The sequence below is a fragment of the Halichoerus grypus genome, chromosome 9 (genome assembly GCF_964656455.1).
Source record: "Halichoerus grypus chromosome 9, mHalGry1.hap1.1, whole genome shotgun sequence".
Classification (NCBI taxonomy): Eukaryota; Metazoa; Chordata; class Mammalia; order Carnivora; family Phocidae; genus Halichoerus; species Halichoerus grypus.
Window position 1 is genome coordinate 109759566 of NC_135720.1, and position 14239 is coordinate 109773804.

General features: G+C 39.0%; 1 protein-coding gene across 1 annotated transcript in view; it reads right to left on the minus strand.

Moving 5' to 3' along the window:
• The window catches only part of DNAH8 (dynein axonemal heavy chain 8), a 431463-nt gene that overhangs the window by 108995 nt on the left and 308229 nt on the right, over positions 1-14239 (minus strand). The window contains exons 68-74 of the mRNA XM_078055380.1: positions 13800-13976; positions 11876-12043; positions 10933-11148; positions 7896-8033; positions 6545-6672; positions 5343-5514; positions 3494-3649 (exon numbers count right to left, since the gene is read on the minus strand). Of these exons, the coding sequence (XP_077911506.1) occupies positions 3494-3649; positions 5343-5514; positions 6545-6672; positions 7896-8033; positions 10933-11148; positions 11876-12043; positions 13800-13976 (1155 nt within the window). The remainder of the gene's footprint in view (positions 1-3493; positions 3650-5342; positions 5515-6544; positions 6673-7895; positions 8034-10932; positions 11149-11875; positions 12044-13799; positions 13977-14239) is intronic.

Genomic DNA, 14239 nt, shown 5'->3' on the forward strand with positions numbered 1-14239 from the left:
TAAATGGGAGGATTTCCGAAGGGTCAGCCCTCAACTCTCCATCTCCTTACACTCTACCCTCTGGATGCTGCTACTGTTTCTATGCTGCTGTGAGGGCTGATCTTAAGACACAAGGAAGATCCAGGGACAGCAGGAGATTAAGGGAGTGGAATTAAAAGATATTATCTCTCCGTTGCTATGAAAAAGAGATGTGGAAATAAAAATTAAATAAGTCTACTCTTGTCCTGTTTTGGATAGAAGGGAAATAACTAAAACAAAAATCCTGTACATGAGGGAATTTTTTCCCTGGATGGATAGCTTTATTTACACAAATGATGAGCTGTGAAAGACCTCATTATGAGTTGATAAGGTAAATGAGTCTAAACAAAGAGCTTTAACCAGCTTATTAAACAAGATGAAACAAGGTCCCAATGAGACTAAATATAATTGTCCTGCTCTATTTCCTAAGGAGTAAATTCTATTTTCGTGATTTGCTTCCTAAGTGTGAGGGTTAATATTACGTGTCAGCTTGATCGGGGTAAGTGATGCCTAAAGAGCTGGTACACATTTATTTCAGTCTGTGTCTGTGAGGGTGTTTCCAGAACAGATTGGCCTTGGAATAGATAGACTGAGTAAAGAAAATCACCCTCACTGATTTGGGTGGGCATTATCCAATCCACTGAGAGCCTGAATAGAGCCCAAAGATGGAAGAAGAGCAAATTTGCTCTCTGCTTGAGCTGAGACATCCATCTTCTCCTGCCCTTGGACATCAGCAACTGGTTCTTTGGCCTTCAGACTTGGACTGGGACTCATACCACTGACTCCCCTGGTTCACAGACCTTCAGAGTTTAGACTGGGACTACATGACCAGCCTTCCTGAACCTATAGCTTGTAGACAGCAGACTGTGGGATTTCTTAGCCTCCCCAAACCCACAAGCCAATCTCTCATAATAAATCATTTTCTATATTTTTGTATTTACTTATTTATTTTTATTATTATGCTCAATTAGCCAGCATATAGTACATCATTAGTTTTTGATGTAGTGTTCAACAATTCATTAGTTGTATATATTTTTTAAGATTTAATTTATTTTATTTTTGAGAGAGACAGAGAGAGAGAGCATGAGTCGGGGGGAGGGGCAGAGGGAGAAGCAGACTCCCCGCTGAGCAGGGAGCCCGAAGCGGGGCTAGATCCCAAGACCCTGGGATCATGACCTGAGCTGAAGGCAGATGCTTAACCGACTGAGCCACCCAGGCGCCCCTTCACTTGATTTTCTTGTGTAGTAACACTATGTGGTAGCTACCATCAGACCCTGTGTCAGCTGCACAGAGACTCTAGTGTTGAGTTTTTACAAGGTGGTGAATTTTTTATAGAGAAACTTGATGAACACCTTCTCTTTCTGGAAGTCAGGGCTGAAGGTTCTGGAGACGGTACTGAAGGTGACCTCGACAAAGCTGCCACAGTGGAATGCAGTCCTGGACGTACAAAACATGTTTTGTTTTTCATTTATAAAGTGTTTCAATTTTCATTTTGTTTTCCTTCCCAAATAAAGAAATAATATTTCTGTTTTATTCTGTTTTCATTTATGGGTGTTTGTGCGTGTGCTTATCCACATGTTTAAAAACATAACGTCTCCTGTGTAAGGAGGATATAGTTCAGTCTCCTTACATTCCAGGAGTTGATGGTTTTAAAAACATGTCAGTATCTCTGGCATATTTCTATCACTTCCTCAAGAAGATTCCTGAGACTGGGTGACATCAGGAAGGACATCATCAAAGGCTATCAAGGAGCTTAATGCCAAAATGGAGAGACAAAGCTATGATCAGGAAACTTAAGAGCAGGAGGAGTAGGGAGATGGACAGTCAGCAGAAGCAAGAGGAATGGAACAGGAGATAAGCTGTAGTTGTGCTGGATCCAGGAAAAGAAGTTGAGGGGCAGGAATGCTCCCGTATACACCACTCATGCTTTCCTTCTGTGAAGACGGCTCCTCAGAACTACATTCCCATTGACTTCATTTCCCTTAACTCTCCTCCTCTGTTGACACTCTCTTTCTGGGATCTCCCTGGTTTTCCAAGTAAACAGACTGGTACATTGTGTTCTGGAGTATCAGTGAGTTGGGAGTATCTCAGGGGTGTTCCTGAGCACCGGGCAATATCCACATGTCAGGGAAACCCTCATCTCAGAAGGAAATCTTTCAGTATTATACCATTAAGTGGCGTTTATTGTAGGCTTTTGGTAAATGCTCTTTATCTGATTAAGGAAGAGCCCTCCTATTCTTAGTTTGCTGGAGGTTTTATCAGGAATGGGTGTTGAATTTTACAAGTGCTTTCTCTGCATTTATCAAGATGATCACATGATTTTTCTGTTGTTTTTTCCTTGTAATGATGGCACACTTTAATTCATTGAAATTCAATAAATATCAGAATTCCTACTCTATAGAAAAAGCAGTGCAGAAAATATAAAGATGGTATAAAACCATAAGCCTTGTCAGCAAGAAGTTTATAATACAGTAAAGACAAAAGACAAACGTGCAATGAACAGTAATTGAAGACAGACTCTAAGTCCATATCAGAAATCCACATAAGACATTGTGAGCATTTAGGACAGGCTATATTAAACTGAGGACACAGGGAAGTCTTGATGAAGGTACTATTGGATGTGGACTTCTTGAAGAACACTCAAGATATTTATCTGGGATATAAGTGAAATGGGCAGTAGGGTAAAGAAAGACATCCTGGTTAGTAGAATAGCATATGTAAAAATACGGATCCAGGAGACTTAGAACTCTGAGTACATTGCCTGGGAAATGGAACAGTCCGTATTGGTAGTTGAAATATCAATGGTAAATCTGAGATGCTGGAATCCTGCGTTTGTCTACCTCTTCTTTAAAATTAATACCTTATTATGGGGTGCCTGGTTGGTTCAGTCAGTGAAGCATCTGACTCTTGATTTCAGCTCAGGTCATGATCTCAGGGTGGTAAGATCGAGCCCTGCGTCAGACCCTGCACTAGGTGTGGAGCCAGCTTAAGATATTCTCTGTCTCCCTCACCCTCTGCCCCTCCACTCCTCCCTCTCTAAGAAAAATAAATAAATAAAATTAAAAATAAAATAAACACCTTATTAGACCCCAACTCTAAAACGACTCTACGATGCCGTGAAGTACCATGTGCCTGAGCTAGGTTGGAGCAAATAGCCCTAAACCGAGGAGTCATGAGTCCTATTGTTGCTGCTTTCCTGTAAGCCCAAACCCAAGGCCCAGAATAAAAGCCACATCCAACGTTGGCAAAGGCAACAGAACCAGGGAAGGGGACAGACAGAAGAGTACATCATGAGAGAACACAAAACAAAGAAAATAATCTGAGCCCTTGCCCCAAACCACTGTTACAAAACTCAAGGGTATAAATTAACAAACAATTATCACAGAGATGACTTTATGACTGGCAGAATCAACTGAAATTTTGGGAAAATTTCATGATTTTAATAATGCTTTCCCATACACCAAATGGTACATACTTGCAAGTCATTTTCTCTTTCCTTTGATTTAATCCAAGTTTTGCCTTGAGTCTGTGGGTCTATGAGGAGTGGGTACCTGGTGGCCTTCGTCACAATGATGCCATTCTGGATTGAGAGGTCATCTCCTGGTAATCCCTGCAGCCCCCACTCCCCAATCTAAGTAACAAGAAATGGATATGGCCAGTCAGAGGAGAACAAGAATGCTTTCATAATAATTAAAATTGCCACAATATTAAAAGAATTTAATACTGGGATATATATTTTTTCCCATTGAGACTATGCAATGGGTACCTAGAGAAAAAAAAAAAAACTTGTAAATGTGACCCAAATAACATTCACCTAAAAAAAAAAAATTATAATCTAATAAATCCTTTAATAACCCAAGATTAGGGTTTAGTCCTTTATGCTACATTTTCAAACTTATGAGGGAATATTACAAAAACTGTGAATTTTTGAAGCGTGGTTGCTTAACATTCAGAGAACATAGGGGCTTAACATATGGTAAGACTGGGTGAGTGGTGGGATCCAGACTAGGCAGGATTAGTGGAAAGAATACACCGAAATGTCTGGAAAGATAAGCACCAAGGGTTAAACCCCTGAAGCTTCCCCTTCCTGCCCTTTGGCTCTGTTTACTTGGAGGGCAGGATTTGCATAGCTGGAGGCAGAGAAATTAGGAGGGATATTACACTGGCAGGTGCTCATCAATGACATTAAAAAAATATATTTCCTGGTGTGTCTGGCAGGCTCAGTCGGAAGTGTGTGCAACTCTTGATCTTGGGGTGCTGAGTCTGAGCCCCATGTTGGGGAGTAGAGATCACTGGAAAATAAATAACTCAACTTAAAAAAAAAAAATCCTCCCTAATTATGAGAGAATCGCAAGCCTGCCTCCACGTGGTCAATAAAATCACCTGAGATCCAATGAATTCACCAGCCTTCACCCTCATTAAATTATCCCAGCAGCCTCCAAAGGCCGTAATTAATAAGGTATACCCTGGTCCACTTTGCCTCATCAGTGTCCACCGCATCTTTAATACATTATCTAGTCCTTGGAAACAACCAGTTGAACATCGTTTGAATTGGAAAAGATTAATTTTTTAACTTTTAGATATGGATAATATGAAACTAATAGCATGGCTTCCCAAAGGAAAAAGCCACTGGGGAATATATTTACAGATCAGAAAGCAGCTCATGAATACAAATTGCCTGGAAGGCATTTAATGCCATAGGAGCTCTGCAAGATACACTGAAAATTAACAGTGGCATCAAATTCCCAACAAGGAAGGTTTGTGTCGTGGGGCCATCACTCAGGGACACCAGAACGTACTGTTGGGCTATGCTCTTGGACAGGACAAAAAGATGGTTTATGATCAAAAGAAGATTCATACCAGTACTTATGGCCTAGCTAATGCCTATAATCACCTAAAATGTTTGAAAGAGAGTGACTTAATAGGAGTGGTGCAAATAATGGAAAGTTAAAAGAAAAGCCCAGTATTAGCAAGCCTATAATTCATGAATGATGTTTTATTTTATTTTTTTTGAAGATTTTATTTTTTTATGTACTCTCTACCCCCAGTGTGGGGCTCGAACTCACGACCCTGAGATCAAGAGTTGCACGTTCCACTAACTGAGCCAGCCAGGCACCCCCATGTATGATAATTTGAAAGCAAGATTTCTTAAAACTCAAAGGAATTTCCATACCAAAAAGAAAGGTTTCTTTTTAGTTAATTCTTAAGTATTTTCAAAACAATCTTTTTAATTAAATGAAAAAAGAAAAAAAAATAGGTGAACTGTGATTTCTTAGTAAGTAAGGCTGGAATTCAAATAATATTACGAAGAAAGTGACACTCACTGTTGGAGGATCCACCAACATTGAAATAAGATTCAGGTTTTCCGTGAAAGGAATCTTCCGAGCTCTCAGCTCTATCTCCCACTGATCTTTAAGCAAATAGTTCCTAAATATCTGATTGAAAGGACCAAGGTAGGAAAGGAATCCGGTGCACAGCAGAATATCACCCACGAGTCTGTGGGGACACAAGACAACGTGAGTCAGCTAACACATTCACCCTCTCCCATTAATGAGTCCGAAAGGCCATAGGGCAGCTTTGTTTTCTTATTAGGCAAAATCCTTCTCTGCTCCCTCCTTAACACATGGTAAACAGACATGGAGAGACCATGCAAAAGGGAGCCCCCAAACCCAAATGGTGGTAGGAGGGGCCACATTTGGGGTAGGCCAAGGAGCAAGAGAGAGACTGCTTCCTTGAAGCCTGCAGGTCCAGAGACTTGACTCCTAGGAAGGACAGTATCCTTTTCCCATGCCATGCCCTGGTCCTGTTAGACTCAGTCCTGATTAAACTGTTTTCTTCTCCCCCTCTGGCTCTCCCTCTCCTCCTCCCACTTCTTGCTATTCTCTACTCCTTTCTCATTCCCCTCTCTTCCAGTTTTCTGAGAACACCAATAGACACTACCACAAGACGGCCTTGTAGTTAGAGGAAACCCCTGATCCACACGTCCAAAATCACTGAGGTGAAGAATACAGAACTGGAGAAAGTATCTAGACAGTTCTGGCAAATGCAAACAATATCAGAAGCACTCTTGGGGCGCCTGGGTGGCTCAGTCAGTTATCGTCTGACTCTTGACTTCAGCTCAGGTCATGATTACAGGGTCATGAGATCAAGCCCCGCATCCGGCTCCACATTGGGCATGGAGCCTGCTTAAGATTTCCTCTCCCTCTCCCCGTGCCCCTGCCTCCCCCCAGCAACCAAAAACAAAAACAAAAAAAGCAACAACAGAAAAAGAAGGACTCTTGTACTGAAAACCTACATTGCTGAACCAAACTTGAGATTAAAAATATTTCACAACCTTTTAATCCCTCTCCGTTTTACTGAGAGTGGGTGACCTCAGCTGTAAGATTCAGAAATGGATATACAGAAATGAAGAAGCAAAGTGCTTCACTAGAGAGATGTATTTTATTTTCTCTCATGTCACAAAGAGGTGGCGTTTAGGGTGATGACTAAGAAGGAAAGCAATTATAACAAAGGCCAAAATTTATACCTATTAATCTGAGCTTTGAACTCTTTGCTTTGCTGAGTCCATCGGATCTTTTCTCCACTCAGCCCATCGATGAGGGTGGAAGCTGCCTGCATCTTTTTCCGGCACATATCCGCATCATTTACCAAATCCTACATTCGTAAAGGGAGAATATCCCAAAGAACTTTTTTAAGTGCTTAAACATCCATTGTATTCATACATAAAAACATAGGGAGGAATTTCTTAATTTGCAAAATAAATATAGTCTAAAAAAGCAATGTGAGTGAAATTTTACCTATTAAATTCTGGTAATTGATTCATAATAGAGTTATTTTACCTTACAAAATTTCAAGGAAAGAGATTTTGTGAGAGAGAATCCAAATCACATAAATGAATATAGTATTTCTATTCCATGTTTTCAAAACAGAATCAAATCAATAAAATATACCATTTTAGGTCTTGGACTTAAAAATTCTGAGTTCTTGGAAGTTTACAAAGTGATTTTTTTTTCCCCAGAAAAATTCTACACAACAGCAATGTGCTGCAGCCAACTTGTATCAACTCACCAGAGCCAACTGTTACATTTTTAGAAGACTTGCCGGCTGGTGTTGAACACAGACATTATTAAAAATTAAATTATATAAACTTACAATTACATAAACTACATTAAGAGCAAAGGTAATAGATAATCAAAACTCATCACCTCCTAACTATTTACTACCTTTTTGAATTATCTGTGAGCTTGAGGTTAAGTCCACTGTACCTGCAGTGTGGAGTATGTCACAGTGCTATGGATACAACAGTACAGGATACAATAGTGCCCTGCTGTGCGCCTGTTTCCCAATCTGTGCTCAGTGTCAGCACGTTGGTAGCTTAGAACTGACAGTGGTGGGAGGACCTACATCACAGAAATCAGCAAACAGTGCAAATCAAGGCTTTTTTTTCCCCCCGGGCCCCTCCCGCCCAGATCCTATTGTTACCAGACTACCACTGCTTACAACCTATCCCACGAGGTTGTAGGTTGTATTAGGATCCCCGTTTGACAGATGAAGCTCCATCAGTTGCCTCCAACCGCCTAATGAGTTAAGTGCCTGCACTGGATCTCAAACCCAGTTTTCTAACCTCCAAATGAGGACCCTTTGGGTATGATATCCCAGCTTACTCTTACCAAAAATGATTATTAAAAACACACAGAAAGACCTTAGAGTGTCAAAAATCCCAAACAGGGATTGGACAAACAGTGATCCCAAACACTGAAGGACAGTCAGGTAAATTTTTTTTTTTGTCACCAACATTTACCTGATTTCTAAATACAACACACACTTGTGGACAATTTTAACACCTCATTTCTGCAACTTTATAGATTTAATCTCACCATTTTCTCATTCATGGCTGCGTCAAATTTTGCTTGTACTTTATCCAGCTCGCCTTGTTTCTCATCGAGCAGAGCCTGTGCCTTCCCCAGCTCAGCATTAGCAACTGCCAGACGGCCCTCCTGCTTGGCCAGGTTAGCCTTAAAAAGGAAGAAGAGGTCACTGCATGGAGTGGTAGTAGGTCTGCAAAATATTTTTGGTTTTAATTGGTAAATAATAACACGAATTGCACAATTTTTGCCCAAGATGGTATTTAGAGGCTTAAGTGTGTTCAGCTGGGGAAGCAAAGAGTGTTGGAGATATTCCATTAAAGTTCTATTTTTTCATTTTTCTTTTTTTAAGTAGGCTTCACGACCCACGTGGAGCCCAGGCTCGATCTCACGACCCTGAGATCAAGACCTGAGTTGAGATCAAGAGCCAGACACTTAACAGACTGAGCCTCCCAGGTACCCCTCTCTTTTTTCAATTATTAATGTTCAATATAGAAAACATGGGGAAAATGCAGCAATGCATAGAAAGGATAACAGAAATAACCTGTGATTTTACCCAGAGAGAGTCTGAGTATTGTGTTAAGAAGGTGATAACCGGCATTTTCCAAGTCTTTTCTTTTTCACTTAATATAGTGTAATCATTTCCCCTTCCTTAAACACTTTTTCATGAGTATTAGTAATATGGCTGCATAATATCACACTATTTGGATGTATCATAATTTACCTAACTTTTGCCCTACTTTTAGACATCCCCCCCATTTTAAATTATTATAAATAAAGCTATTGGGCATGCAAAATCTGGGGTTGTTTCCTTCATAAAGATTTTTTGAAGTGAAATAACTGTAATGGTAGATTTTTCATCTTTTTCTAAGTCCTAGAGCATGGACTTAAAAATTGTCTATTTCTTAGAAATGACCTGTTTCTTAGAAATTTAAAAGAATCAGTAAAGTAAAGCAGCCCTAAAGCCTCCTGGAGTAGAAGTTTTTTGATAACATTCTCATTTTCTTTCTCAATATTTAATTTATTTAAATTTAGCCCTTTTTTGCAGGAAATATTAATTTAACTAGTATTAATATTATTGTTATTAAATTTAAATTTTGTAATATATTTACATATACCTTTAAAATTTTCTAATTATTTAAATCCACATATCTGTGATTATACATATTTTCTTCTTGATTATATTTTTCAAGAACATATCTTTTATATTTTGTTTTTGCAAAGCAACATTGTTCAATTCTGCTACTTTTCTCTAATTTTTAATGTTATTTTTGTTAGCTCTCTTCCACTTTCCTTAAGTTTTGTGTGTATGTGTATTTATAAGTGAGTATGTACTGGAGTCTTTAGTTTAATTAATTTAAGAGCTAAGAACGTGCCATTGGGCCACATCACAAAAGCTTTGGTAACTAACTTTTGTCATCATTTCCTAAAAAGAAATTATTGGCTTTTTTTTTTTTAATGCAAACTTTCTAATTTTATTGCTTATAATCAGAGAATGAGACCTCAGCAATTTCTGATTTTGGTAACTGAATCAAGATCTTCTTTTATCGTTGAATATGATCAATTTTTGTAAATGTTCCTCAGTCACTAGAAGTAATTTCATATTCTTTGTTCATATTCAAGAAAGTTCAATGCAGCTATTCAACCTTAAAAATGATACAGTGTAAAATCTCTATATAATTATTAGTTTATGCCACTAAAGACTAGCTACATAATTCGCAGGGCTCAGTACAGAATTAAAAATGTGGAGTCCATTATTAAAAAATTATTAAGAACTTCAAGAGGGTGACAGCAGCCCATTAAGCCAAGCATGGACCCTTCTAAACTCAGGGTCCTGTGTGAACAGGTCACACACCCATAAAAACCAGCCCTGCACAATCTCAAATTACTATTGTTTTTGTTAATTTCCACTTAAAATATTAATGCATTTTGCTTTTTGTAATTTGATAATATTTTATTTATTACAAAAGCATTATTACAGTTAAGTCTCACTGTGGATCATAATTTTTAGTAAAAATTAACTCTGTTCTTCGAGTGCATTTTTTCTTAAATTCTATATCCCTTGGTATCTTTTGGTTTGAGTGGATTCCTACATTTTCTCATATTTCCCTTTATTAAAATTTTCTTATTTTTAACATATTTTCTATTTTTCTCCGAGTTACCTATGCGCAGTTTTAAAAGGCAGCCATTTCTATAGGGTTTATTACGACAACCAGCAGCCCCCTGCCCACCAGCTCATCATTTTCCATTCCACAGAGCAACCACTTTCAACTCTTTTAGCTTTATGGGGGGGTGGGGGTGGCGCAGGAGGGTAGCGTACGTCTGGGTGGCATATTTTATGAATCCTTTGCACTCCGAATGCCGTTCGGTTCCCTCAGACCTGAAGAACAGCCTGGAGCGGCATAAACGGTGTGCGTGCGCATGCGCGTAAGCATGCATGCGCGCACCTACCATTCAGTACTTAAATCGCATCCTTAAGAATGTCTTTTTGTTCCTTTATACGTGAAGGGCAGCTTGGCCAGTTATTGCATTCTTGGGCCACAGCAATGTCCTCAATACTCTGCACATATTTTTCCATTACATTCCAATATATAGGGTTGCAGGAAGTCTGTGCCATCCTGATTTCTCTTCTGCAACCTTTTTTGATTTTGTTTGTTTGATCATTTGTTTCTTAAATGCATATAAGGTTTTTTTCCCTATCTTTCAAATTTAAAACATTTCTGGGTATTGAGTTTAATTTTTATAAACTTTGTTGGGAATCAACAATTCAATCTCTTTAAACTTTAAAGAAATGGCAGGTTTTCCTTTATGACAGCTTAATTATTACTGGCAATGAAGTCATTTCCTGTTTAAGTTAACAAGTTGGTTTCGATTTCTTGTCTGCGATGCCAAGAAACACTAAGCAGATGTAAAGAAAATGAGAAATGCGAGAGGACATGAAGAAAATTAAAAATTTAGTCAAAATTATGCTTTGTCTTTTCATAGCAGTAATACTGGTGATGGATTTTATTAAACATTGATCTCCTAGGAGAAGGAGGGAAACTCTTACCTTCAGAGGTAACACTTCTCTATTGATACCATAAAATGTTGCCATAGCAAGGGTCCAAGACAGCAGACCAGCCACATTCCCACAGACTTTTTTGGCATTTTCCAAAGAATAATCATCCATGTTAAAATATGGCTGCAGCAACTCAACAGTCTCTTCATTTATAGTATCCTTGGGGAACTGCTGAAGGCTCCACAGGAACCCTGTTGCACTCATCAACTGAAAAATAGCACTACAACCTGTAAGTTCTGGGAGAAAATAAATACTTTCTTTCTGAGTTAGTATATAATTCTAAATTGAATTTTTTCAAAGTAACAATTGATATACTCTTAAACATACAAATCAAGACTATGACAATAGACAACCTAAATCTGTTAAGTTGCAAATTGACTTCCCATCACCATGGTGAAAAAGTAAAGAAGAAAAGATATGTAAGTATCCTGTCCAGTGTGTGCATTTGAATGCACTAACCACACAAGCTCCCTTTTGGAGACTGGGTTGGGGTGACATCAAGAGTGTGCCAAGGGGTGCCTGGGTGGCTCAGTCAGTTAAGCGTCTGCCTTCGGCTCAGGTCACAATCCCAGGATCATGGGATCGAGCCTCACGTCGGGCTCCCTGCTCAGTATGGAGCCTGCTTCTCCCTCTCCCTCTGCCACTACCCTGTGCTTGTGCTCTCTCCTTCTCTCTCAATGTCAAATAAATAAATAAAATCTTAAAAAAAAAAAGTGTGCCAATACCAGCCTCTGGTTTTAGACACTTTTCACAAAAAGAAACCATTGGGCTTTAAAATCTTTCCCTACTTACACTTTGGGAGATGCAATCTAAGAAAAACTCTTCAGTACACAATTATCAATTACTGCCTGCCAGCTTGTGTGGTCTATATTGAAGGTCCTGGGCTGGGGGCACCTGATGCACCTTATAGGACTTGCAAAGATTTTTTACTTACTTTTAATGACTCTCCCCAGGAAGGCTTGCAGCAAGGTTTTTCTGGATCCATAGTGACTAGGTCAATTTTCTTTTGAAATAGTAGTAGGACACAGTCCATGATTCTCATAATAAGATGCGGGGGCTTTGCAAGTTTCCTGACTGTGGCGATATCATTTGGTTTGATAGTCTGTATTTGGGATTAGGAATCGATATATTTTTTGGTGAGTAGTATTAATAATCATATGGAAATCTAATGCTCTTAAACAATGAAAGTAGAAAACTTTAAAATGTATTTTCTCCCCATCCCCTGACATTATCTCCTTAAGGGTTTGTATTCCAAGATTTTTGCATAATGGTTCTTTCATTGTTATCTTGGGATTTCTATCCGTTTTTACTCTTTTTTTCTCCTGTTGCCCTCAACTAATTGTTATAGAATATCACTACCATTCATTGCCCACTACTCCAAGCCTCTGTTGGCAACAAGCCTCATTGATTGGTAACATTCAGATAACTTGTATCTTCAAAGCACATACTCTATGTGTGGTATGAAAAGAGGAGCAAGGTTCTGAATATCAGAAACCTCACGTTCAGTGTTCTTTTGAGGGCTGCCCTATCTACAGAAGGGGGAGAAATTCAAAGGAGAAAAGAGAAATTATTATAACATATGACTCACAAAAATATTTTTCAAAGTTTCTATCTGTCACCTGAGTTTGGAATAAGATGTTAGCTGATATTTAAGGCAAGAAAGATTGGAACATAACATGATCAATAAAATCCCCTAAGACTCGTTTGTTCAGTGCTTTCTCTTTCTTGTATATTATTATAGGACTCATAAAGGGAGTGGGGGTGGAGAATGTGTCCTGATCATTGTCACAATTTTATTAAATGATTATCATAAATCTAGTCATTCAACAAATACAGACATCCTCCCATTTAAAAGAAAGAAAGAAAGAAAGAAAGAAAGAAAGAAAGAAAATAAAGAAAAATTGCCCTGTCCTCATAATCTTCCAAGGAAGAAAAAGAAAGCACAATTACCCTAAACTAGAATTGTCATCATGTTAGAAGCAGAGGGGTGACAGGAAACACAAGGGAGAGCCAGAAGAGCTAAAACCTTCCTGGAAGGGATGAGCCTAGTCCTGGAGAATGACTCTTATTAGGCAATGAAGGTTAGGGAAAGCATTCCTGGCAGAGGGAGAGACACATTTAAACAGACCATGATTCTTCCAGAAGCCTATGAGTGTTTCTGCATGGCTGGACCATACTGTGTGTAGAGACAGAATGACGGAAGGGCTCAAGGGATAGATAGGAGCCCAGTTATCAGTTTCAACAGCAGCACTGATATTCACTGAGTACTTTCTGTGTGCCCAGCAAACTGTATTCATTACTTTTAATGCTTACATTGATCCTTCAAGGATCAATGAGCAATTATAATACCCACAGGGATCCAAAAAAATGGAGTAAATTTACTCCAGATCATCTATTCAAGGAGTGGTTGTTGCCAGAGGCAACTGTAGGCTGCCTCCAGCTGTGGATGCCTAACCGCGGACCTTATCCTAAGAGCCCCCCAGAACCCACGAGAAGATTTTTAAAGGGCACATAATGTAATCTGGAGGATATGCTTTGGAGGAACTGGGAAGGCTCTCTATATAATCTGAATCCCTTACGCTATTGTTCAGGCCGTGAATCACTCGCATTATTTCTCAGCTCTCCTGGAAGGCAGATTTATGGAACGAAACTAGTAAGTTATAAGAACTGAAGATTTAAAAAAATTAGAACTTAGAATATTGAATCAACAGAAACATTTGTCTTCAGACTCAGAGATTATTAATCACATTAGAATTCCATTCAGTTTTCAGATTCTAGAAGTTGCCCAGTGAATTTCACGGAACAACCCACGGAATGGGCTGGGACTGCTGTTGAGAGGGGTAACAGCGCACGCTCACATTCAGGGCTGCCTCTGCTTCTTCAAGGGCGGGTTTGGCCGCCTCCAGCTTGGTCTCAGCTTTTACTTTCTCACTGTCGATTTCATCCACAATTTTTTGGGCTTTGTCTTTCACCTCCTGCACTTCGTTTTTCACTTTGGCTGAAGCCTGAGCACTTACTGTGACTTCTGCCAGTACCTGTTAAATTGAGGGAACACATGAAGGCAAATAGGTAGCTTTTGAGCAAAATTCACAGATTTGAGCAGTGAGATTATTCGCTATAAGATAAAACACAAATAAGAGCAAATTTATTCCCTATGTATATTTCATATATATTCCCTAAGGTGTAATACACCTAAAGGTATTAAAGTAACTCCTTTAAGCAGTTCCTTGAAATCTTCTATGTCCTAAGCTTTCCTGAGGCTTGCCTTGTTTATGTATATATTCTGTATATATAAATA